This window comes from Nannobrachium achirus (assembly GCF_963921795.1).
Source record: "Nannobrachium achirus genome assembly, chromosome: 6".
In the NCBI taxonomy this organism is placed as follows: Eukaryota; Metazoa; Chordata; class Actinopteri; order Myctophiformes; family Myctophidae; genus Nannobrachium; species Nannobrachium achirus.
The window spans coordinates 62,990,359-63,017,465 of NC_137815.1; the positions used below are offsets into that span (position 1 = coordinate 62,990,359).

At 41.8% G+C, this 27,107-nt stretch overlaps 1 protein-coding gene across 1 annotated transcript; it reads left to right on the forward strand.

The window, feature by feature from the left end:
• Nucleotides 1-14,743: 14,743 nt before the first annotated feature.
• On the forward strand, nucleotides 14,744-17,523 carry LOC308287238 (potassium channel subfamily K member 15-like; the record flags this gene model as incomplete). The annotated part of the gene is made up of 2 exons (XM_080728353.1): nucleotides 14,744-15,026; nucleotides 16,541-17,523. 2 exons carry the CDS (start codon nucleotides 14,744-14,746, stop codon nucleotides 17,521-17,523), a joined length of 1,266 nt encoding a protein of 421 aa, XP_080584479.1.
• Nucleotides 17,524-27,107: the final 9,584 nt, after the last annotated feature.

Consider the following 27,107-nt stretch of genomic DNA (forward strand, 5'->3'; position numbering starts at 1 on the left):
AGGGCTATGTTCAGATATTTAACCAACTGAGCCCAATGAGCAAGGTTCAAGTTTATTGGTCTCCCTCAGGAGAAATTTGTCTTGGAGACAGAGCCACGTCTGCATTGTACATAAAACACTTAAGACAAAAAAGACAAATAGCAAAAAACTGAAAACAGACATATAGCACCCACACACCTATAATACATTGCCTCTACTCAATCTATTGTTTAACATTTTAATTGACATTGGAACAAATGAGTGCTTTTATCTATTATAATGGCAGTCTGGAGTTCTATATCTTCTGCCAGATGGCAATAGTTCGTACTCTCTGTTCAATACATGCAGGGGGTCAGACACTATGTTTCGAGCTTGTCTTACCACTCCTTGTTCAAAGATGGCCTGGGGGGTGATCGGGGGGGTGGCCATACCCATGATCTTCCCTGCCGTATTTGCTAGCCTAGCTATTTGAGACTTATATTTAACAGTCAGGTTACCAAACCAGCTAGACATACCATATCTCAGAATGGATTCTATACTAGCCCTGTAGAAAGTCAACATAATATTCACACTGACTCCAAAAAGCCTAAGTCTTCGAAGACAATGTAGGCGCTGATGTGTCTTAGAACATACAGTTGTTAACATGCGTGTGCCAGCTCAGATCCTGATCAATCTGCACTCCTAGATACTTATAGGAGGCGACCTGTTTTTGATGTTATGGTCGTGAACACAATATGAAATATCAATATGAAAGACCTTTGTGAAGATAGCAGACCCATGGAAAAGCAACTGCAGCACAGTGACTCCACCAATCAGGCATTTCTGGTTGAGTGGCCAGACCAGACGGAAGACATTCCGCCAAAAGTCACATGACTAGACTAGCATATGATGACGACCCGCCGTCAGTTAGCCAAAAGGCACCTGAACAACTCATGCAGGCAGAAGCAAAATCATATGGTCTGTTGAAATCGCCACTTTTTCCATGGCACGGAGGACATCAAGAGCCGAGGAAGATTTTGAAAGCAGTGAATATGTCGTTGATCACACTGACGAGTTTTACTGCGAGTACGACTCAACCTGGGAGACGTCAACAAGCCACCACTCACAGTGGACTGACCGTCCGAGGTCATCCAACTACGTGAGTCGAAGAGTCAGTACTTTGGCCTGTTGCTGATTCATTTTGAGGTTTATGTTGGATAGTTAGTTTTGTGTTTCATCTTTTCAAGATGGGATTTGCGCCTCACTGAGGCGGCCTCAGACGAGTGTAGGGACGAGTGCAGGGCCTCTATAGAGCAGTGCATGGTTCTCAAACTTATTCATGTCAAGGACCCCGAAATAATTTGACACTTATTAGCCCGTGGATGGACCCCCATTTGAAAATATATGCCAGGGAGGGACCCCCATGCGAGAAGATTATTTGGGTGCATCAGCCATTTTAATTTCAAGGACCCCCAGTTTGACATGCATAAACTAGCTATACGGTCGGATCCCTATTTAATGGTATTTCTATCTGGGAATTTTATTGTAAAATCAGTGTTAATTAACTTGTATACAATTGTGTACAATGGATACTGACATTTACATACCGATTTACAAGAGTGGCAATGTTAACTTAACTTAACTCAATGGATCAATAAAAGCTCTCTTCAAGCTACAATTTTAGTTAAAAATGCTATGGTTGTAAGGAACCATTTCCCCTGGCATATTGATATGCTAATGCTCACATTTAGTTAGTGCCATGGGCACATTTTTGAAAAATAAATGACATAGTGGATTTAAAAAGGCTCAACCTATCCATAGCAACTTAAGACAGTTTTCCCAGTTTTCAATACAGAAATAACTACTAAGATATACAACAAATGCATTTTTTAAGTGGAGGCAGTCTGCTAAGTCAAAGTCAGACTGGTATGGTGCCTTTAGAAACCATTTATTTCAGATACAGTAGGCCTGTATCACCTTTGGTAGACTGATGTTTCTTTTCGTTTATTGTATTTGTAGCACAAATTTGTCAGATTCAAAAATGCAGCAAGAGACATGCAGAACTTCCGAAACAATCACTGGGTAAGTTGTCACACGCACGCACGCACGCACGCACGCACGCACGCACGCACGCACGCACGCACGCACACACACACACACACACACACACACACACACACACACACACACACACACACACACACACAAAGTATACCTAGGTCATTGGTTCAAATACATTTTTGTGTTTTTCACTGCAGGAAAGGACCAGATACAAGCAGTGGAACCAGAAAGTAAGTACACTTTAAATGCCTACTGTCTTTTGGATTAGTAGTTTACATATGAATATGCTATTGATGTTCTGTTTGAGTTAAATATAAATGAGAGAAAATAGGATACACATCCCATAATTGAACAGCAGTTCCTGGATGAAAAAGTGAAAGATGGCTGAAATAGTCTGCTGAGCTCACTACAAATGTCTCCTGCAAGATACATATATGGCTTAAGTGGTTAGGCTTTGCCATAATAATTTGCCATTCTCTTTTTGAACAGGTGTATCACATGCCTAATTTGGATTTCTACCTTAGAAAGATCCCTTCTTCTCCTGATGGTAAGCCTACTGTAAAACTATGTATAAAGACAAAGCCTATATGGAATACATTTTCCTCAGATAAACATGGACTGTGCAAGTTATTTTGTCACTGTTAAGGATGAATACATGTCTTCTCGCCACATTTCTTTTCTCATTAGGCATCTACATAGATGTGTTTCACAATAGATGGTTTAAGGACTATTCCAAATTGGAGAGAGTGCACACATTTATTCAGTGGTAAGTTTCATTCAAACTACTTATGCACCATGAAGACAGAACTAAACTAGAACTGCACTCTGTCGAGGTGCCAACTTGCTCCTTGTGCACAAATAGGCCATGTATGGCCTACTTGTGCGCCAGCAGAGCATGCCATGAGGTGCGCTCACCACTGGCGATGTCAGTGACATCACCACTGGCATCACCAGAAACGCTGGTCCCTGATTGGGCTACGGGCTTAAACAGACACTGACATACATATGCAGCCGAACGCAGTACTACTTGCGCACTTTGCTGTCACAATAATAACTAGAAATACTGTTCCTACGAAACAGTGTGGGCTTTGCTCATGACTATACTCTGCAGTGTGATAACTGTCATGTGAAGCTCGACCAATACTCCAGCTAACACCACTCCCAGATATTTTTTTATCAATTGCGCCTCATTGGCTAACAGAACACGATATGCGGCGGAAATAATGACGACACCATAGTGTTTTCGCCTTTGAACTGTCTTGGAAATTGCAAGTGTGGTTGCCGACGTGACTATATTCTGCTGCAAGCTAACTGTCATGTGAAGCTCAACCAATACCCAAGCTAGCACCACTCCCAAATGTTTTCCACCAATTTCCAATTGCATCTGATTCAAGGTAAAAACCCGTTCAAAAATAAAGTTTATTTATTCTAGAATAAATAAAGTTTCCCCAGGACTACAGTGTGTTGCCCTGTTGGGCAACCACACTAATGCATGGAGATGTTAAAACATGCCATTAAGTGAATATGACTTTCTCACAGGTTGTTCCCACTCCAAGAGCCAGGAGTCAACTATCACGCTGAGGAACTGACAAACAAAGAAATTGAGGTGTCAAGTCAACTACTGGCAAATAAATTATGAGTTATTTAAGTTATTTCTAGGAATGTGTTTTCCTACTGTTCATGACTGACAACATATTTTCCTTCAGGCTTTTCTTGAAAACAAAAAGGCAAAGGCAAACCTGCTTAAGTCCTATAAGCTCATGTTGGACTTCTATGGCATTCGGCTCTCCAATGAGGCAACAGGAGAGGTCCAGAGAGCATCAAACTGGGAGGGAAGATTTGCTAACCTTAACAGGTTAACTGACTTTTCATTTTGAATTAACAGCATAAATCATATAAGGTTGTGGTTTCTGTGTCCAATGTCTTCAAACTCTGACTCCAAGAATATGAGGTCACTTAATCTCATTGGTAGATCATAACCCTAACACATTGTGATTATGTTACTGTTGGTTCAGGAGCCACTACCTACAGCACTATCTATAAATGAGCAGCATATGTTTGCATCCTCTGTATTGCATTCTTAGAAGGACTAAAGCACTGTAAGTAGTTAGATTGTTTATTTACGTATGTATTGTCTGTCTCCTTGACATGCCATGGTAGGAACACTCACAACAATCAGCGCATCACCCGCATCCTGAAGTGCCTGGGAACGCTGGGGTTCACTCACTATCAAGCCCCCCTGGTACGTTTCTTCCTGCACGAGACTCTTGTCAACAAAGTACTTCCATCTGTCAAGGAGAGTGTGCTTAACTATTTCCTATTTGCCGTGCTTGATAAGCGAGAACGCAGGAGTCTGATCCAATTTGCCTATCAGAACTATAAGCCTAGAGAAGAATTTGTGTGGTGCCCAAAGAAGATACAGATGCTATGGTCAACGAACGCCCGTTGGTTCGAACAGCGTCGGCAGGTTAGATAATCACCCGCGTCGGCAGGTTAGGTTAGATAATCACCTGCGTCACAGTTACTGAGGTTAGGGTTAGGGTTAAGGTTAGGTTTTGGTGGTCGGACCCAAGGGTGTTCGACCTAATGACATTCCAGTCAGACCTCCACAGTTGTGTCTTGTGGAGTTGAAACATGACACAGACTATGCAGTACCAGTTGAGCAAGATTTTCCTCAGCTGATGGAAGCAATCCTCTGAAAGCCAAATGAATGTACATGAAGTACCTAGGCTTGAAGTAGCGAAGAGGGTGACAGTGGCAATTGATCCACAGATGAGAACACAGATAAGCAGCAGTTGATAGATTACTATTTAGAGAATGCCCCAGCTACCACATTAAATGCCTTAACCTGTAGATGGAAACAGTGATGTTTGAAATTAGGTTTGGTTGAAGTACTGTACTGTACTGTAATGGTTTATTCTGGGAGTTTGGTTTGTTCTTTCACTTGTCAAATATTATTGTTTCGTTTGCAATGGCATGCTTTTTTTTTCAAGTAAATATTTTAACTTTGAGATTCACAATTTATGTTAATAGTAATTAGTTATTTCCTCATTCTGTAAATATTTGAGTGGTGGAGCCGCACCTCTGAGTGTGTGTGTGTGTGTGTGTGTGTGTGTGTGTGTGTGTGTGTGTGTGTGTGTGTGTGTGTGTGTGTGTGTGTGTGTGTGTGTGTGTGTGTGTGTGTGTGTGTGTGTGTGTGTGTGTGGCTGGCTGGCTGGCTGGCTGGCTGGCTATGTCCGTATCATGGCATTACCTCTGCTGACACGTTAAGGGAGGGTTGCTGTTGAGCGGGCCAGTCACAAGCACACACACACACGCAGCCTCCACCGCTCAGTTCACACGGGTGTGATTATTTTAGTTTGGAATAGTGTGCTTTTTTGTTTTACAGTTTTTCCAGACAACATTGTAATTTTGAGAACCACAATTTGTTTCAGTTGATATTTCTTCATTATATAAACATTTTAATTTTATTATGGAATTGATTGATTTAGATTTTTTTGTTTAAAGCTGCAATCGCTATATGTCCTCTCCTCTAACACCTGGGATTTTAGCTCAACATCTACCACTCAGGCAAGAGGAAATCCCTGCATGGCCAAGAGAGATATTGGGCTAAGAGCTTCAGGCACAGCTATTTGTTAACCTGTGTGTGTCCTACCTGATATCAGGGTCTACATTTCCCTGTGGAAGAGTAGGGAGAGCACCTCCAACCACTTCAGATGGTTGGAGGTCATATTTAGTCCATAGTGCGGGTCTCCAACAGCTTTTGAGTGTATGCTCATTGCTCACAGTATAGCCTTGGTTTTTATATTAAATACAATGCCAAAAAGAGTAAAATCATGATTATCCGAAGTAGGGAAGACAGTATCAACCTTCCCTGACTTCAATCTAGCTGGCGCTGTCCTAAATGTATGCAGCGAGGTTACTTATTTGGGTCATATTATTTCCAATGACTTTTCAGATAACTAGGACATCTATAGACAGCGGCGGAAGCTGAATGCCCAAGCCAACATGTTGTGTTGCAAATTTAGCATGTGCTCAGTACCTGTGAAGATATGTCTTTTTAGATCCTTTTGTACACCACTGTATACTGCCCACCATTGGTGTCACTACAGACAAGGCAGCATCAGACGTCTCACAGTGGCCTATTGTACGAGGCTGCTGTTAAGAGCTCCGAGAAGCTCCAGTGCCAACCAGATGTTTGTCAGTGTCGGGGTACCCACCTGCTCTGCTGTACTACGCAACATTATGTACAGGTTTATGTGTAGGGCATCTGAGTCAGTTAATGACATCATTGCTGTTATAACAGACCCTACAGACAGTTCTGTCAGGTTCTCATCTAGACTGTGGAACCATTGGCGCACATGTCTGTATGTCAGAAACTGAATTTTTGGGTTTGGTGCTTTGTGCTTTTATTTCTGAATTATTTTATTACTTGTTCTTGTATTGTTTTATTACTTGTTCTTGTATTGTTTTATTGTATTGCAACTGATATGGATCTTCCTGGGTCTGAAATAAAGATTGAATCATTGTATTTTCATAGGCTACTCTATATACAATTCAGCTATGGTACTACACAAGTCTTGATTGTGTGAATAAAAATGGTTCAAACATGATTTCCTGTTGTGATTAGGTCCTGTCAATACAGTTGCTACTATTATGTTGTGGATGCATTAATGGGAAATCTAATCAATATGTGAGATTTGTATAGCAGATGCACTGCCTCTGATTTGGGCAGAACCCTAAACCTAACCCTAACCTTAAAGGCCGATTCATACTCCACTTTTAGAGACAAATTTATTTCTGTATTTGGCTCTGTCTAAACTACAGTATGACATCATTCGGGTGGGCAGGTACAGTCATTAATTCGGCTGTTCGGTGCCACCAAGATTTTGTGACTCCCTGAACACCGAACCAAAACTCTAAAAGTGGAGTATGAATAATTCAGATTTGTATGTTTTACAGTGTCTGAAAGATGGTCTGTGTCCAGTCATAATCTATAATAATAATGATCTGGACCGATCATTCAGAGACAGATTTCTTGCCAGTTTGGAACAATAGGTCTTCCTATCTGGCCAAACTGAGCAACCAGGGACAGGAATGAAGGGCTATGCTCAGGTATATAACCAATTGAGCCCAATAATCAATATGAAAGAGCTTTGTGAAGATAGCAGATTCATGGAAAAGCAACTGCAGCACAGTGACTCCACCAATCAGGCATTTATGGTTGAGTGGCTCGACCAGACGGAAGACATTCCTCCAAAAGTCACATGACTAGACTAGCATATGACGACGACCCGCTTGGAGTTAGCCAAAAGGCACCTGAACAACTCATGCAGACCATGAGAAGCAAAATCCTATGGTCTGTTGAAATGGCCACTATTCCCATGGCATGGAGGAAATCAGGCATTATGCATTACCTCATTAGTCTACTGTCAAACGTGGGTGTTTTTATGCTAGTCAGAGTCAGGGACTCTCTGGTAAACTGTGGGTCTGAATCCTTGTGAAAATGGGATATGTATTACATTTTTTTTAGACATTTACAAAACACTGGGAAAGAAATACTTTGGAATTGTCTACAAAAAATAGGGCAACCAGACTATAGTAGCCTACTTGTACGACTTTTTTGCTACTCCTCCCACCACAGTTTTGGTGGCACGCACTTGGGCCAAATGTCAAATCGACCAGCTTCATCGGGACACGCAATCGTGCTATTTTGCTATACGTTGTATAGTTTAATTTACTGTATATACATTTCCGTGAATACATTTTCTCCATTGACTTTGATTAAAATTAAACTTTTCCAAATTTGGAGATGGCTGACATCATAGATGTCTGACATCATATAGACCACATGAGAGTGACAGAGACTTGAATCAAAGGGAAAATTCAAATGGTAAGAAGAAATTAATTTGCGAAATTCACGTCAAGACAACCACACTTGCAATTTATAATTTCATCTTTCTAGTTTTAATATTTTTGGTACATATAAATACCAAAAAAGAAAATATATGAGTTTATAACTTCAAACAGCAGTACTTGTGAACCCATTGTTAGATTCTAGGCTTCTGTAAAGCTACCGACTGAATATTATATTTTCTCTGATTTGAGGTATAGCGCAGTATTTTGGCTACAAAAACAGTAATTCTCAAGATGAGAAGATCATCTTGGGCTCAAAGTGAAGCTTATGAATGTGGGAAGTTTTCTATATACAGGAGAGGTACTTCACAATAAACTGCTTGAAAAAGATCCTATTTTATGAGAATTTGTCAAGTGGACAGCAATTTTATTGTGTTTCTGGGGATGTTGAGGGTGATATCTTAAAATAAATTGGTAGCAAGCACCATAATACTAGTTTGCCACTTACCCCTATGTGTCAGTATACTCCATACCAAATTTCATACGTGTGTGACAATGTATGTAATTTTAGTGATGGGTTTTGGGGCCCCTGAGACCAAACGGCCCCAAGTTGGGGGTGTTCAGTATGAACTGTGATGGCCCAAGGTATATGCTAACAGGAAATAATAGTGAAAAAAAGTAAGCAGAGAACATTATGAGGGCTGGGGCTAGCTCCCGGACTAATAGACGAGAAACGAAGGCGAGAAAATGCAGTGGTGGAAAAAGTAGGCTTTATTCAAATTATTTAGGCTACTTAAAAGTACCAATACCACAATGTAGAAATACTCTGTTACAAGTAAAAGACTTTAATATAAAATGTACTTGAGTAGAAATACAAAAGTTTTGGCAATTTGAAAGTACCAAAAGTAAAAGTGTGTGTCCCATTTCAATTTTCAATTGTTAGATCGGCTATTTTCTAACGGCCGAAATGAAGTTGAAGCGTATGTTTTGTAGGCTTATAATAATCTACAAAGTAGTTTTCATATAGTGGAGTAAAAGTATAGGCTATTTGGATCTGAGATGTAGTGGAGTAGAAGTAAAACGTAAAAGTATTGGAAATTGGAAAGAATACTTAAAGTATAAATACCTCAAAAGTACTTGTGTAGCCTAAATGAGCTTTAGTTACTTTACACCACTGCCAATTGCTGTGATAGTGGTACGAGCAAGTCTGTGCAACACAGCTACAATCTTAAATCTTTTTTTGACTTTTTGAAAAGTAGAGCAGAGTGGTCAAGACATTTGGAAAATGTAACAGTTCTGACAAATCTTCTCTGAAATAGATAAATATTATGGAAGTAGTGTAGGAGCCATTTAGAACGTGCTGGCCCAGACAATATTGCAGTATAGCCTATGTTAAATGTGGATAAATCAAGCTATAATATAATGTTAGCAGACAGTTCTGATTGACCAGGCCACACATTTTGTATACTGGATATACAGGTTTTGTGACAAATTGTAGCTGCCTGAAACTCCAGCTTCACACTGCATCAGTGAGTCAAAAATAAAAGAAATGTGCGCTCTTTAGAGCACATCATAGTTATCATTGCTATAGAGTGTTAGTGCAGTAGCAGGGGTCTCACTATCTCTCCAGCTCTTTAATAAACTTAAAATACATTTCAGGCAGGTGATAAAGGGAGAGTACCCATTTATCGGCTTATTCTTTTACATTGTGCCGGTTCCGGTTGTGTCTGCTCAGTTATCATCCAGGAACCGGGAGGAATGTGTTTTCAATGGGTCTAGCATGGTTAACATGGAGTTTGAAGTCGAATGGGCTTAAATATAGTAGGAGGGTGTGTGTATGATCAATAGCATATAACTAAAAATACCATTTAAATCCTGAAAAACCTATGTTGCTGTATAGGATATACATAGATCAAACCTAAAATGACACAGACATTTTCCCGGATTTAATGGGATGAATGAGGTCCATTTAAAACCCCTTTCGTTCTGGCATCATATTGTATATCTCACACTTCCAACACACTGTCACTGACTTACTTATCTCCTGAGCCCTGAGCCAGTACCGTCCAGATTTGGCATATACTGTAGGTGTCTGCTTCTGGTATGTCTGGATGGAATTATATAATACTAAGGATACCACAGATTTTGGCTGTGTAGTTTTCTTTGTCATATTTCCCCCACACGTTATACTGTATTTAAAGTAGAGAATGAATAGTATATGATGGTCATAAAAATACAACCTTATCACCGTTGTTGTAAACCACAGACTTTATCGCTAGAAAGATTGTTTGCGTTATATTACTACAGCTCATTTTCCATGGGGATGGAACATTCACTAATGGCCATCCAGACAACAGTCAGTAGACATGCTGGCGTTATTGTCTTCCTGAGAGATAGAGGGATATGTGAATCTGGCAAAGCCATCCTGTACAGACTAGAGGAGAGATATGAGATCAGTACATCACATCACATCAGATAACAAAAAGCACTAGCAATACTCCTTGGATGGTGTAATTAGAGAGAAAAGTAATTAGACCAGGGTTAATGAGACCCTATAAAAGTCACCTGTCTTTTTGTAATGATAACAAAGTCCACACACTGCTGAATTGATGCGTTTTTTTTTTGTCATCATTGGATATTATTTGTATTCAACAAACAAGATAAGAACAATCTTGAATGATTCTTGTGCACATAAGTGCCTTAATGGTGTCTCATTGAGAAGTGTAGGCAAGGCTATTATCTTATCTTTCAGGGCCATGCTTCCTTCCAGGGAGACAAGTGTTCCAAGGGTAACGTCAGAGGACACCCAAGACCTGTTTGCAAACTGTACGGGTGAAAATAGGTTTGAGTTGAATATGGCTCCACTTCAACTTCAGCTTCTTGAGACCATAACCCCAATAATTAATTTATTTTTAGATGATGTGTTTGTTTACATTACCATGTTAACTGAAAATGTAAACATCATTGTGCAGCTAATATGGATATGGATATTTTTTTGTTCAATATCTTTATTCATGACACATATGTATCAACAATTTACATTAAACATCAATTAAATATTTTTCCCCTTTTTTCTCCCTTTCCCCAACCCTCCCCCATATTGCTATCTTTAATCAAAGGAACATAAAACACAAATACAAAATTGAAATAGTTCAGCGTACACAATAAACATAATAGTAAATACACAGTTGAGACAAACACCAATACAACATTAAATACAGTAAATTAAAGAGAAATAAAAAATAAAAAAGGGGAAAAATTAAGTCTTGGGATTAAGTCTTCTAGGCACCATAGTTGCAATTTTCTACACAATTCAAGTCGATAGAGTGTTAACAGACGTCATCCTCCTCGATTATGTATACCTTTACAGATTCGTACGTCGCGTAGTCATTGGGTGTATTACTGAATTACACAATATCAATCAGTCCGCTGGAAGTGTCCTCAGCCCCTCAAAGTATGTGATAAATGGTTGCCAGGTTGAGAAAAATGGATATGGATATTTGAATTTCAAGTCAGTATTTACTGACTTGACTGAATTTATCTAACTGATATCTATTTATTGCATGGTCTTACAGTATGGACCCACACAGTAAGGGGTTATTCTGCAGAATGTCCAATGTTATCATTGTACCAATCCAGTGAATGACACTGAAACCCTGACAGTCAGTATTATGTCCTCACTAACTTGTTCCACCCTTTAGGCAAATTGATTCAATAACAGTGCACTCTACTTTGTCAATTCACACTAATGTAACACATCCATCATGCTCCTGGGGAACTAACTATAACCATGACATTTAACTCTTAATGTTTGGGCACACGCATATACGCATGCACACACACACACACACACACACACACACACACGCACACACACGCACACACACGCGCGCACACACACGCGCGCACAGACACACACACACACACACACACACACACACACACACACACACACACACACACACACACACACACACACACAATGTTCAAACACAACCTATATGCAGGGGTGTCAAACCAAATTTTGGGCCCTGGGGACTTTAACTATTGAAAAAATAGCAGATATACAGTACAAGCTCACCGCGCTGCGAGCTTGTAGATCTGCTATTTTTGAAAAAGCGTGAAAAGTCTTTGAATAAAAAAAAAAAAAACATGTTTCAATGTCAGTGGTGCTCAAACATTTTCATGTGAAGGACCCCCAAAATGATATGTATTTGGCCATGGACCGCCATCTCAAAATATTTACCCCCAGAAGCAAAATTTGAGTTACAAATGTTTGCTTAAAAATACATATATTCAAAGATTCGCACACATTTTCACAACTTTTCAAAAATAGCAGATCTACAAGCTTGCGCTGTGAGCTTGTATATCGGCTATTTTTCAATAGCTAAAGTATAAAATAATTCCAGGCCCCTCCACCTTGGGCCATAGTAACTCAGTCCCACTTTCCCCCCCCTTGTGACGCCCCTGCCTACTGTATATGCCCACACCCAAACAGAAAATGTGTACTGGTCACGTCTCTCTATCTGCCTCCCTCCCTGCGTCTCAGTAAGTGTGTTCAACTTAATCATGAGGGCTTGGTTCATCGCCCAGCGACTAAGAGTGCTTTGTAAAGGTCAACTCTGAACCAGCCAATGCTTCACTGCTCACAGTAATGCATTACTCACAGCATATTGTGAATTCTTCGCACATGTACGCTTCACAGGGCAACACAATCAAGACGCTAGAGCACAGAAAGGCCAGCTGTTTATTCGGTGTGTCTCTGTAGCAACCCTGCTGTCATTCAGTGATACACTGATTACGCATTAATTTGAACTCACTATAAACTATAGTCTTTCAGACCCCAGCAGCCCTCATAGCATAGAGTGGAGCCCATAAGCCTATTGCTACTTAAGCAATTTGTTGCAGTCAAAAGTGTTTTCTTTCCATGAATGTGTTACTAGTTGTCATTTCAAGGTCCCACACAAGTCGCCAAAGTCTCATAAATCATGTTTGCCAATCATAGTGACTGTACTGGCCAATCACAGCACGTCTTTTTCGGGACTTGGCAAAACATAACCGCATAACATCTGTTTACCAGAGTGTGGGTGTGGAACAATGATGGCATGGATGCGTGTGTAATGCCACATTCGTGGGAAAAAAAAGAAAGAATAAAAAGAAATTGACAGCAACAAATAGTGTAAAAGTGATAGGCTTATGGGCTCCACTAGAGCCCATAAGCCTATCAGATATGCTATGAGGGCTGATGGGGAAACTGGACAACAGGGGAATTTCTGCCTAATAGGGGGGTGAGTAGTTCACCCCCAAAATTATTATTTCTTTCTCTATTGATTAGTCACACCATGGAGACTTGCGTTCACTTGCGGGTAAATGTACTAGACCCTTGACCCTAAATTTACCCCCATTGATTCTGACCCAAATGCATTTGGGTCCCCATCCAGGGCCTTATTTGGGTCCCCATCCATGGCCCATGCATTTGGGTCCCCATCCAGAATCAATGGGTGTAAATTTACTATAATCTTTTCTTTCTTTTTTTTTGTCTTAAGAATGCAACGAATTCAAAAACATATTCTCCATGGTGTGACTAATCAATAGAAAAATCACACCCGTGTGAAATGAGCGGTGGTCGTGGAGGCTGCGCAACAGCAAAACAAATATATATATATTGTGTGTGTGTGTGTGTGTGTGTGTGTGTGTGTGTGTGTGTGGGTGGGTGGGTGGGTGTCTGGCCTGGCCTGGCCTGAACAACAGCGCCCCTCCCTTAACATGTGTGGTCACAAAAGGTACTACATACAGGCTACATACACCATACAGACAGACACGCATACAGACAGACAGACAGACAGACAGACAGACAGACAGACAGACAGACAGACAGACAGACCCACACACACGGCCACGTATAGGAGCGTTGTGACCACCGCTCAAAAAAGGTCATTTTGGGGGTGAACTACTCCTTTAAGACTTTTGAGAATGAAGTCAGCACCACGGACAGCGACCACAAATCAGCACCACTGCTGACGCTCTCAGCCAGCCACTCACTCACTCTACTGTAAAATTGATGGTGGTAGCCTACTGTAGCAGCCCAGAGACATTGATAAACAATAGATAGTGTTATTTCCTGTCACGCGATTAACCGTGCTCTCAGGCTACAACGCACCTTTGGCTTTAATTGCGCCATTGACACCTATCTTATTTCAACCAACACGTGTTTTTAGTGCGGACGCAACCGCAGGCGTGTGTTCTGTGCACTGTACATGCGCGCGCGCGCATGTGTGTGTGTGTGTGTGTGTGTGTGTGTGTGTGTGTGTGTGCACGCGCGCGCGCGAGAGAGAGAGAGAGAGAGAGAGAGAGAGAGAGAGAGAGAGAGAGAGAGAGAGAGAGAGAGGAGCCTGAGAGAGGGGAGGGGAAGGTATGGGGGCGGTGGTGGTAGGGGTAGGGGTAGGAAGAGTAGAAAATACACGTGGTTCTGTCTGTCGGTCAGTCTGTGTGTGGCATAACAGCATAATGTAGGCTACGGGGTCGAGCTAGTTAGCTCAAGTAACCAAGTAATGCAGAGAGTGGGCCCGACCGTGGCTGTGGGTGCACTGGCGGTTGAATTGATGCACGGGTTATTGTAAATAGGGCAGGTCCAGGATGCAGTTACAGTTTCAACGGGTAGTCTGCCCTTCAATCAATAGTAATCCTAGGAGGCGCGAAGTGCTAAAAGGCCCCATGATGTCGGTCACTTCACCTCACTTAAAATGAACGAGGCTCCTGTCCTCTTCACCTTTATGTGGAGGCCTAGCTGCATCGCGCCCAATCTCGCCCACCCGTGTTGCCTCTCTGAAGAGCCTCCGCTGCCCACTCCAGTTGTTTCGGAGTGAGGATGAAGATACAGAACATTCGGTCCATCATCCTCATCATCTCAACGATTTCCTACCTGCTCGTTGGAGCCGCGGTCTTTGATGCACTGGAGTCAAAAAGTGAGAGCTCAAGGAAGAAGATTCTGGAGCAGAAACTCAACGAGCTGAAGAAGAAGTACGGCTTCACCGATGATGACTACAGGCACATAGAGAGAGTGGTGCTTCAGTCGCAGCCTCATCGCGCCGGGAGACAGTGGAAGTTTGCGGGCTCTTTTTACTTTGCGATCACCGTTATCACAACGATTGGCAAGTTTTCCTTTGACATCCCCTCTCCTCGATTTCCCACTTTCTGTTTAGGCTACCAAAAAGGTGCAGAAAAAAAGGTCTCTCTTAAAATGTTACTATTGAAAGGCTTATTATAGCAGACGCTCTTAACCAGACCAATGTGCATAAACTCTAGTCCTGTCCAGTGTAGCAACCCTTTTCATTTTAAAGACCCTCAATGTGATATGCTTTAGGCCAGTGAAACTAAAAAAATAACTATTCTTGTACGTTCTCGGAACTCACTGGACTCCAAGGGTGAGAACCACTGTATATAGTCAACAAACTATATGGAGTGGTTGGCAAAGCATACACAAAACAGTATGCTACAAACTGGACAAAGTAACTTTAACTAGGATAGCAGGTACTAAGTAAACAATAAAGGTATTGCTATGGTACACATAATGTATACATAGTTATTGCTATACATATAGCTCTGGTCCATAGCGTTAGTGGAGTTCTCCCTAACGCTATGTTCCTCTAGCTCCGTATTCCTTGGCAAAACCGGAAAACCCCGCCGTCTGGTCCGAAAATAACAAAAACTGTTTCGCCCCTCATCAAACCAAAGGTATCAGTGGACAGTTGAAAGCTTACTCTACTTAGTGGACGCGGGCTGAGCCCCCCACCACACGCTTAAAATACATTTCTAGGGCAAAATGAAAAATATTCTACCGGATGGAGACTCCATTTCTTCTCGTTTTTCACTATTTGTCGTCGCCATCAAGGTGCCAACTCACTACTGCCGCGCAGGTCAGAGGACCGAATTACACTGAGCATTAGTCTCACTGGGTGTTATTCAACTCTGCGACGTTGGAAGCGCTGTTTCGTAAAAACCTGGAAGAGCGTCTCCATCCGGTAGAATATTTTTCATTTTGCCCTAGAAATGTATTTTAATCGTGTGGTGGGGGGGTCAGACCTCGTCCACTAAGTAGAGTAAGCTTTCAACTGTCCACTGATACCTTTGGTTTGATGAGGGGCGAAACAGTTTTTGTTATTTTTGGACCAGACGGCGGGGTGTTCCGGTTTTGCCAAGGAATACGGAGGTAGAGGAACATAGCGTTAGGGAGAACTCCACTAACGCTATGGACCAGAGCTACTATACATAATGCTTTTTGGTCTATGTTATTGATGTAGCCTATGTGCTGTTTGACACATAACAGCATAAATAACTTCAGCATTATGTGAACAAGTAACCAACATACCACCATACATCTGGATAAGATAAATGAATACTTGACAACAGATATTCATAAGAAGTGCTAGGGGTTGCTTTGGTATTTGAAGAGGAGAGTTTTCAGGCTGTGACAGAAAACAGGGAAAGTCTGCACTCCTGCACTGAGTGGGTGTCATTCCACAGCTTGGGAGATAAGTTTATATGAGTGTATCGGTGTGTTTGCACATTATTTTCTGTCATGTTTTAATGACTTTTACAACTTTACAGTATAATGTAGTGGGCTAGTTGCTTCATGTCACCTATATATTCTACTATGATTTTGTAGGTTATGGCCATGCTGCCCCACGCACTGATGCTGGAAAAGCTTTCTGCATATGTTACGCTATCTTGGGCATCCCTCTGACTCTGATCATGTTCCAGAGCATGGGCGAGAGGATTAACACTTTTGTCCGCTATCTACTGCTCAGGCTAAAGCAATGTATGGGCTTGCAAAAAACGGAGGTGTCAATGGGAAGCATGGTCCTCGTGGGTCTCCTGTCCTGCGGAAGCACCCTAGGTGTGGGAGCTGCAGCGTTTGCCTTTTTCGAGGGCTGGACCTTCTTCAACGCTTACTATTACTGCTTCATCACGTTGACCACGATAGGTTTTGGGGACTTTGTAGCCCTGCAGAAGCAAGAGGCTCTCCAGAGGCGAGGTCCCTACGTAGCGTTCAGCTTCATGTACATCCTGGTGGGTCTGACAGTCGTTGGAGCGTTCCTGAACCTGGTGGTCATGAGGTTCCTAATGGTTGGCCCAAAGGAGCCAGAGAGGGGCTCAGACTCAGAGACGGACATAGAGGAGCAGAGCGGAGAGACTAAATCAAGCCAGGAGGGAAGACAGGGGGAGGACGACGAACAGGCCGCAGACCTGGACAATAAAGAGGGGGAAGGGCACCACAGTAGCCGATGCAACCTGACCCTGCCCATGGAGGGTGGCAGCAGTTGTGCCAACCTCCTGTCCCCCTCCTCTTTGGTAGAGGAGTGCATGGTGGCGACATCGGGGACGAGAGAGGACATTGTGCAGCCCGAGACCAGCAGAATCAGTGCCTTTTTTACCCGTTTGTGTTGCAGCCTGAGTACTCGGCATGACAGCTACTCTCCATATCACTGTGAGCAAGCAGGCTGCCACACCAATCCCGTCTTTTACAACTCCATCTCCTTCAGAGTGGACCAGGCCTCCTCTTGCTCAACAAGCACTTCAACTCAGGCCTCACCCTGTAACGTTGCACTTCACACGCGTAGTCCTCGCATGAGGAGGAAATCATTTTAGCTCCACAAACCATTCATAAGTTCCCTATTGTTATGGACTTGGATTTTTGGAATGCACCACAGAACAGAAAGTAACACATATTTTTGTCTGGGTGGAACAAATTGCTCAGTGCATTTCTTTTTTTTAAAGATATGTTTTGGGCTTTTTTATGCCTTTATTGACAAGACAGTAGACTGACAGGAAATGGGGAGAGAGATGACACACAGCAAATCTGGTCGGGCTCGGGAATCGAACCAGCCTATGTGGTATGCGCCTGGACCAGTAGGCCAGCGGGCGCCCCTCTGTGCATTTCCAGTTATATATGTAGCACTATGTCTGACCATGAATAATGTAGCTAAATATTCTACTGGTAATGTTGTTTTTCTATTGGTTGTTTATCCATTAAAATCTGAGATCCTCAAAACCAAGTTTTATTTCGATACAATACCTGCATATTTTTGAATGATATCATAGACTTTCTGCTTTGACACCTGTGACCTGACCTTTAGTTCCAGTCAGTAATCATTGGTGGGGTTCTTAAAAGGAACAGACTGTACAGTCCATTGCCCCAGTTGGTTCCCTTGGTAACAATCCATTTCCAGTGCTTAGTGCAATGGAAAACTGCCTGTGTACATGTAATGGCTTTTATACTCTGTTGTATGATAGTATCCTGCAGATCTACCAGCTCACAACGCATGCAAAGTGTTGTGATCTTGTAGATCTTCTATTTCTGGCATGGAACCACTGTACAACTAAGTATAAATCAGGCTTAAAGGAGTAGTTCATCCCCAAAATGACTTTTTTTCTATTGATTAGTCGCGCCAAGGAGACTTAAGTTCAATAATATATATTTTTTTGTATTTGTCGCATTCCTAAGACAAAAAATTGATTATAGTAAATGTACCCCCATTGATTCTGAATGGGGACCCAAATGCATTTGGGTGAGAATCAATGGGGGTAAATTTACTTGACCCTTGACCCTAAATGTACCCCATTGATTCTTCCCCCCATCCAGGGCCTTATTTGGGTCCCCATCCATGCCCATGCATTTGGGTCCCCATCCAGAATCAATGGGGGTAAATTTACTATAATCTTTTCTTTTTTCTTTTTTCTTTTTTTTCTGAGGAAAGCGACAAATATATTTTTTTTTAATTGAACTCAAGTAGTCCATGGCGTGACTAATCAATAAAAAAAAAGTCGTTTTGGGGGTGAACTATTCCTTTAAAGAGTTAAAGTTCAGTAGGCTGGATGAGAGAAGAATTATGTTTTTATTTATTTTTTATTTTTCAAGTGCTACATTGGGAGGTGAAACAGCAAACAGTTGACGCCAGCGTCCTCACTTCCCACATTCACACACCAATGGTGGCAAGGACTGTTTGTATGTTTAGTTTGATCACCTGTGGATTCATACCCTCACCCTATTCACTCATTTACTAGGATCCTCTTTCCACTAAAACCTGTTAATCTGTTTACATACTGTATGGATACAGCCCTTTAGTTCGAAAGAGGGTCATAGGTTCATCCTAAAACATAATGGTATGTAACTAACAGCTGAATGCAAAGACAAACAGTCATTTGTTGGAAGCATAATATGAAAATGTTCTGTGGACGGCCACCTCCAAATTTTGAATACTTTAATTTCCAAATCTTTACCGTTCGTAGATTGCGTTTTTGCTGTTTTCAAATGTGATGCTGTTAATGTGAACCTTTCAGTAATACTTTTAAAACATGCATCATTATCAGTCGTCAGGGATTATTTAGGCTTGGCTATTTTAAATCTGATGATGTCTGTTGTTCTGGGTGGAGTGTCCGTCATTTGGCCAGGACTGATTGATTGATTATTTTATTAGATAAAAATGGAGAACAGTAGTACAGTAATGTAGTACAGTACAAGTTGAACACCCTGCCTAAAAGGAACATCACAAATAAGACCTTTTACAGTCTTTTTTTTACATTGGAAGCCCTCTGTATTTAATTCATGGACATAATAAATAGCAAGCCATTCTGCTGGTCTGCTAGTTTGGGGATAAGGTCAACGTCCAGGATGTCTTCAGAGCTGTTGTGAGAATGCAACAGGAACATGTGACTGAGGCAAAATAATGTCTTCTGCAAATAACCACCATCAGATTTAAAGTTGCCTAGCCTTCATAATAATTAATAATAATTGTTGAGGACTGATGATAATGATGCATGTTTTGAAAATATAACTGAAAAGTTAACACTAACAGGACCATACACAGCATGTTAATCGAAGAAACAACAGTTTTGTATGTTACTTATCTGCTTATAGTTTGCTCAAATCTCACGTTTTAAGCTTTGCTTTTACTAGGTTGGCTTGACGTAAATGTCGCGCCAAACTACAGTAGTAAAAGCAAAGGTTGACATTGACTTTTAATAGAATGTATGAATGGGAAGAATTAGTTGAAGTATTACACTTACACATTCACTTTCCAAGAGGTGGTTTGTCACAATGTACTCTGGTATCATTCTACATGTTCCTATTACACCATTAGAGGGCAGCAATGCTCTATTTAAAAATCCAACTGAGCTCTGTACAGTAGGTTCTTCATGTTTTCACCAGTAATGATAACAATTATATTTGATGCCTTTGAGGATGTTTTTTTATTCCTGGAACCGTATACTTAAATGTGTGTGTGTGTGTGTGTGTGTGTGTGTGTGTGTGTGTGTGTGTGTGTGTGTGTGTGTGTGTGTGTGTGTGTGTGTGTGTGTGTGTGTGTGTGTGTGTGTGTGCGTGCGTGCGCGCGTGCGTGCGTGCGTGTGTGTGTGTGTGTGTTACATATTGTACACCATTGTGTACATATAGATTATGGAACATATGGAACATATTTCCGGCTTACAATAGGAGCTCAAGGAAGGTAATTAACAATTGCTGTGGGAATAGAACTTGGAGCCTGAGAAGACGTCTACAAACCGACAGAATAAAAAGTTAAATGATAATTGCATTTGTGTGTGGCATAACAAGAGCACTCCCTTATGTGAGCAATATTATGTCATTTGCATAATCACCCCATTAATAGTGCAGACTGCCTGCTTTGCTTTATTATGTTCTGATGCCTCCCTGATGTTCACGGCTATCACACTGTTCTGACACTGTCTGACTCAAAATGTTGGGGAAATATCTGCACAGACCACTGAGCAAATGCCACAGTGCAGGAAAAGGCTAATGATGGTGTTATGAAATGGCTCGGTCATGCAGAATCAGTAGTTTTCCATCACTTCAAGACATAGAACTTTGCATAATGTTTAGGTGGCGTTTTGTTATCTCGTGATGGGTTGTGTGGCAGATACAGCTCCTCTGTGTTGCTTGCAAGCATTTTATATGTGTTGTCCCATGAGTGGCATTAAAGAAAAAGACTGTCATTATGAAAGGAGGGTACATTGTGTGTGAGAAACATGCTGCACCCGAGGTGCCATTACTCATATAGCTCTACAGGTGGTAGTAGTGCTCTTCTTGAAACCCCAATTGAACCATAGGTGGTGGATCCACTTATTTTACAAACTAAACACAAGACTATACTCACCATTACATTACCACAGAATTAAATATGGAACTCTGTGGGAGGCAGAGACTTGCTATGTGTAATGCTAGATTTGGACACTTCAGAACCCACAGACACTAATTGCTTTATGCACTGAGTTCTCTGAATGGAGAGTGGAACAACATTAAAAGAGGAATATTGCATTATTTAACACACACTGGCTTCTGGAGAGTTTCATTTAGGTTCTACACAACATTCAGATCCCAGTGAGTAACCAGCTGAGAGACCTTCCCAAAGGTAACCTATGTGGCGGAGAGAGTCGCAGCCCCAGCCTGAAGCTTCAAAAGTCTAGTATCTGCTCTCGTTCCATAGGGATATCCCTTTGATGTGATGGTTAAGATATTGGACTTTCATGCGGGAGACCCGGGTTCGAAGCCGGGTTGGGAGGTTCGGATCACCTCCGTTACACCTATGCCAATCTGTGAAGGCCTACTCCTGTATGCAGGGGTGTCGCATCAAATTCTGGGCCCTGGGCACAAGGATTCACTGCGGACCCCCCATGAATGTTCTTCATAGGGGGAGGGGATTTAACCCATTTAGACTGGGAACGCATTATTGTGTGCTTTAACTATTGAAAAATAGCAGATATAGCCTACAAGCTCTGCTATTTTTGAAAAATCGAGAACATTTGTGCAAGTCTTTGAATATTTCAAAACCTTCTAAGTTTTTTTGAAAAATCTATGTTTCTATGTCAGTGGTGCTCAAACCTTTTCATGTGAAGGACCCCCAAAATGATATGCATTTGGCCACGGACCCCATCTCAAAATTAGTTCCAGGGACCCCCCAGAAACAAAATTGAGTTACAAATGTTAAAAAATACATATATTCAAAGATTTGCACACATTTTCATGACTTATCAAAAATAGCAGATCTACAAGCTCTCAGCGCTGCACTCAGTGCCGCGCTGTGAGCTTTTATATCTATTTTTCAATAGCTAAAGTATAAAATAATTCCAGGCCCCTCCACCTTGGGCCCTAAGTAACTCAGTCCCACTTTTCCCCCACTTGTGACGCCCCTGCCTGTATGTCACCATCAAACACCACAACGTGTTTCTACTTTTCAGTGTACAAAATAGCTCATAATGGCTGAGACAGAGATGGTGTGAATAATTGATTGCTTTCATTACTACATATTTCATAGTGAATACAGAAGAAACCGGTCAAATCCTTCCTCTCATGTTTTCCCAGCATTTCTTGGGCATTTAAATGCTGAGGGACAGGAATGTTGGTTCAAATAGAGTTCAGCTGTGTGCTTCAAAAGTGCACGCATGGGGCAGCAAGGCTATGTTAACAATACAAAGATTCATGCTAAGAAAAAACTATTCAAGAAAATACAAATTAAACCAATAATGGCTGCCATGTTATGTTTATGGAGATACAATTATGCAAGCTTGAAAACCACAATATTTAATAGGCTATCGCCCACCCAGAGGAAAGGAAGACAATAAAAGATAAAGCAACTAAAAACAAGTGTCATATTTATGCAGATTGATTAAATGGGTACAAATTAAGATTCCATTGGAGAGCTTTGAGAAAACAGGCATTAATAGAAGTTCATTGTTGGGGTAATTGCTCATTAGTTTTAATTTCCAGCCAATTTGCTGCTTGTGTCGAACAGTGTGGAGAGGCTGTTTTTACTGGGCGGTTGTCTCCTTTAATCAGACACAGTGTTTTTTAAACACCCTGCTTGGCTAATTGCAGAGTTTCAATTAAGTCCTTAAATTCTTCAGCCATAGTACAATATTGGAAAATACATTTAAAGCTTTAAATTAGCCTACAAACTGAGATTCAACCTGAGTTACCAGAAGGAATAGGTGGAGAAATCCAAACCAGTTGAGATAGACTTTTGGGACCTATATATTGTAAGTATTTACAAGGGGGCTGGGTTTGTCTCAGCCAATCACATGGGGGCAGAGGGGGTATAGCCTATTTCTCACCTCAAATGTTCGCGATCCCCATGGATGATGCCATTGATTGGCAGGTTTAAGAATTGTCCAGAGCTCACCTGAGACACATAGTGTGTAGCATAGGGCTGAGTAGACGGTAATTACGCCATCTTATATCTTATAATGAGCATTAATGAGGACCAATTACGTATATAAGTGATAAATGTAGGCTATAGGCCTATATAATAAAAATCACCCCGTGTGAAGTGACCGGTGTTCACTTCACACTAGAAAATACTGTTCCTGAAGAAACAGTGTGGGTTCGAGTAGCACACTAAGTACAGTATGTGATGATCAGTTTACCATGAGAAATGTGTAGACATGAAGCTGTGAAGCTGTGTGTGTACACATTTTTACCCTTGACACACCACTTTGACATCACAGGTGATATCACAGGTGACATCACCTATGTAAAGGCTTTCGCACACCCAGTTCCTCTCTAGCAGGGGCGTGGGTAACAAAACATTTGGGAGATCTGACGAGGGTGGACAGATACAGATAGACACGCACACTGCCGCTTGTCCGTTTCAGAGAATTTATTAAATATAGAGCTAGAGGACAAGCGGCAGTGTGCGGGTCTATCTGTATCTGTCCACCCTCGTCAGATCTCCTATAGACATCACCTATGTAAAAGTCCATATATGGGTATTCCCCAGAATCCCTTTTATGCCCATACAGTATATGAAGATCCCTGATGTCATCGATATATATCACTGGCCAGATGGCCAAGACATGGCCCATATCTGTGTGGCTGGTTCAGATAGGGATCTCCATGTGGGCATAAAATATATTGTATGTTGTGATGTCATGGGAACCACTCTAACATAATCCCTTTTAAGCCCATACATGGAGATCCCTGATGTCATCAATATTAAGCCCGCATATCTAACAGGACTTCATATGGTAATGCCCATATATGGAGGAAGACAGCCCATATCTGTGCGGCTGGTTCAGACAGGGATCTCCATGTATGGGCATAAAAGGGATGTACTATATACAGTACATGGATGAATGGATCTCTATACAGTATATGGGTAACTGGTCCGATATACATCACTGGCCAGATGGACAAGAATTGGCGTGACCTCACCCTTTAGGGCGAGGCCGCATGTCACCCTGAGGCGTAGTGTATACTGTAGACCCACATGATGTCACTGGGGTTGGAATACATGTGCTCATCCTTAGATTGTCCATGATACGGACATGATACACACGGACATACACAAAGCTACGTATTGGAGCGGCTAGCACCACTCAAAAATATGATTTATTTATTACATTTTCAAGACAATATAAAACACATAGGCCTATATAAATCCTTGCATGTATTTCTGAATAAACAGAAATAAGAACATATTGTAGAATGAGGTGGCAGAGATCATGCTGATACTCAGGAAAGAGGGTTAACTGATCAACAATATAACACAGAGAAGAACAACAAATGAATGTGGTCAATGTATATAATTTGATTTAGGGTGATGGACTTAAAGCTATACTGTGTAAGATGCTCAACTAGTGGTCAGTAGCCCTATAGCAAACCGCGGTCGCGTTCGCGTCTTTCGCCCGTTTTTCGTACCTTCACACCCCCGCGTCTGCCTCCACAACGCCGAGAGCTATCTTTAGAGGGGTCCCTGGTTCCTGTGCGTTCAGGCATTCCGGAGAAACGGACTACTTCACCCTGCCTGGTAGGCGAGATTACCTTTTGAGTAAAGAGACACACGGGCGACTACAAATATGGCGACCCCACTTCAAGATGCGCTGTGATTGGCCGGTAGTGTACCATGTGTGCATGATCGGCGATGTGATTGGGCAACGTATACACAACGTATACAGATGATGCAGATTACGTCATTTTGGCGCGAAATCCGGTCCACGGCCAGGATCATAGAAAACATATAAAGAGAAGGCTTCAGAAGCTGAGTGTTCTAAAACTTTAGCGATTTAACAGTTAGGACAATTTTAAGATTTGTTTTATAAAAAAAGTTACATGGTACAACTTTAATGTTTTCAATCCTGTATGTATGTCTGTAATTGATCATGCACCGTGAACCTTTAAAGAAGTTTGAAATGTATTTCTGTATCTGACATCCATTGTTTAAAGAGGCGGTGCCATAGTTTTGTACTTTTTCTGGTTTTCATATAGGTTGCCAGTACCTCATTAGACCCCATGTGGTTGTTTTGAGCAATTATGTATTCCCTTTGTATTTGACGTTTCTTCCTGGAGGCTGACACCTTGTGGGTCAAAAGTGCAGATCCAAAAACACTGATTTAATGACATCATATAATCATCCCCTCCCCTTTTACCATTCACCTAACTGCAGCTGGGTCACCACCAAAAAATCTTCCTCCTAGTATAATCATATAATACCTGATAATCATGTTTTGGGGGGGAAGAAATCATGGCACTGCATCTTTAAACAGTGCAAAAAAATAGTAATAAAAAGTATTTGCGGCTTGGGGTAAACAGCAGAAAACTGCACAGTGCATGACATCCCTAAATGAGCTGATGAGCCAAAATAAGAACCAGCCCTCGGGGCAAATCCTTCTCGACACACCAGCGTCTCATGTGAGACAGAGTCTGGATAGAATTGGTGGAGTTGGCTGTTTATCCCTCATCTCCTCAGGTGTGCTGCTTTACAATTAGGCAGCTTCCAGCGCTTAGGCTTCTTGCCTAAACAGCAGTATGGAAAGGAATTTTGTGTGTGCGTGCGTGCGTGCGTGCGTGCGTGCGTGCGTGCGTGCGTGCGTGCGTACGTGTGTGTGTGAGTGTGCAGGGGCGTCACAAGGGGGGGGTAACTCAGTGGGACTGAGTTACTAAGGCCCAAGGTGGAGGGGCCTTAATTATTTTATACTTTATCTTTTGAAAAATAGCAGATCTACTAGCGAGCTTGTAGATCTGCTATTTTTGAAAAGTCGTGAAAATTTGTGCAAATCTTTGAATATAAATTATGTATTTTAACTGTAGGTTAACTCAAATTTTGCTTCTGTGGGGTCCCTGGAACGAAATATTTTGAGATGGGGGTCCGTGGCCAAGTACATCTCTATCATTTTGGGGGTCCTTGACATGAAAATGTTTGAGTACCACTGACATAGTGGTCTGAAGAAGAGCCACCAGGCTCGAAACGTCACCTGAGTGAGGTCTGAAGAAGAGCCACCAGGCTCGAAACGTCACCTGAGTAAAAACCAAGTATTGGGAACATCAAATTTGGTGTGCGGACTTTTTCTTGCTTTTACCACTGACATAGAAATAGGTTTTTCAAAAAACCTTCAAAGACTGTCACAAAAATAGCAGATCTACAAGCTCGCAGCGCGGCACTCGGTGCCGCGCTGTGAGCTTGTATATCTGCTATTTTTCAATAGTTCAAGTTCCCAGGGCCCAGAATTTGGTGCGACACCCCTGTTTGTGTGAGAGTGAGAGTGAATGACTTGGACTTGGACTATGCCTCTGCAGCCGTGATGCAAGGTTGCTGCCTGTGGAAGATTGATGTCTGTGTTTAAATATTGTCTTTATTGGGTCTGAGTGCTCCTCTGTTAGAGGACAGGCCTCTGGGGCTGTACATTACATTACAACACCTGGGGAGGAAGAGGAAGAGACCAGCCATGGGGCAGAGGAGCTAATGGCGCACACGGTGGGTTTGTTATTTAAATGGAATACACCATGAATTTCTCATTTTTCGTTTATTTCTTGTTTTTTGGTCTTCTCAGTGTCTCTTCCAGCCCCCAAAAACCCAATTCATTGACTCTAAGCCTTGCCTTTCATTTCAATGATTTTCTGAATGGGTGTGTCTGAACGGTACTCCTTTGAAATTCGGCCCCATTCTATGTCACAGCTAGGGGGCTCATTTCCTATTGGGCCCGCTCGAGAAGGGGGAGGTACTTTTTGGGAGGCTATATTCTATTGAGACTATATGAGGTGAAACCATGAGGTAAAGTGGTGCTAAAATTGGATCAATACAGAGAAGATTACGATTGACTCTACATGGTTCGCATCGTGGTTCTCTGAAATTCTCCGTATCGTTCCAATTTTAGCCCAAAGATAGTGCACCGTTGCCAACAATGCGGCATTTAGGTATTGCAACTGAAACGGCTTGGAATTAGAG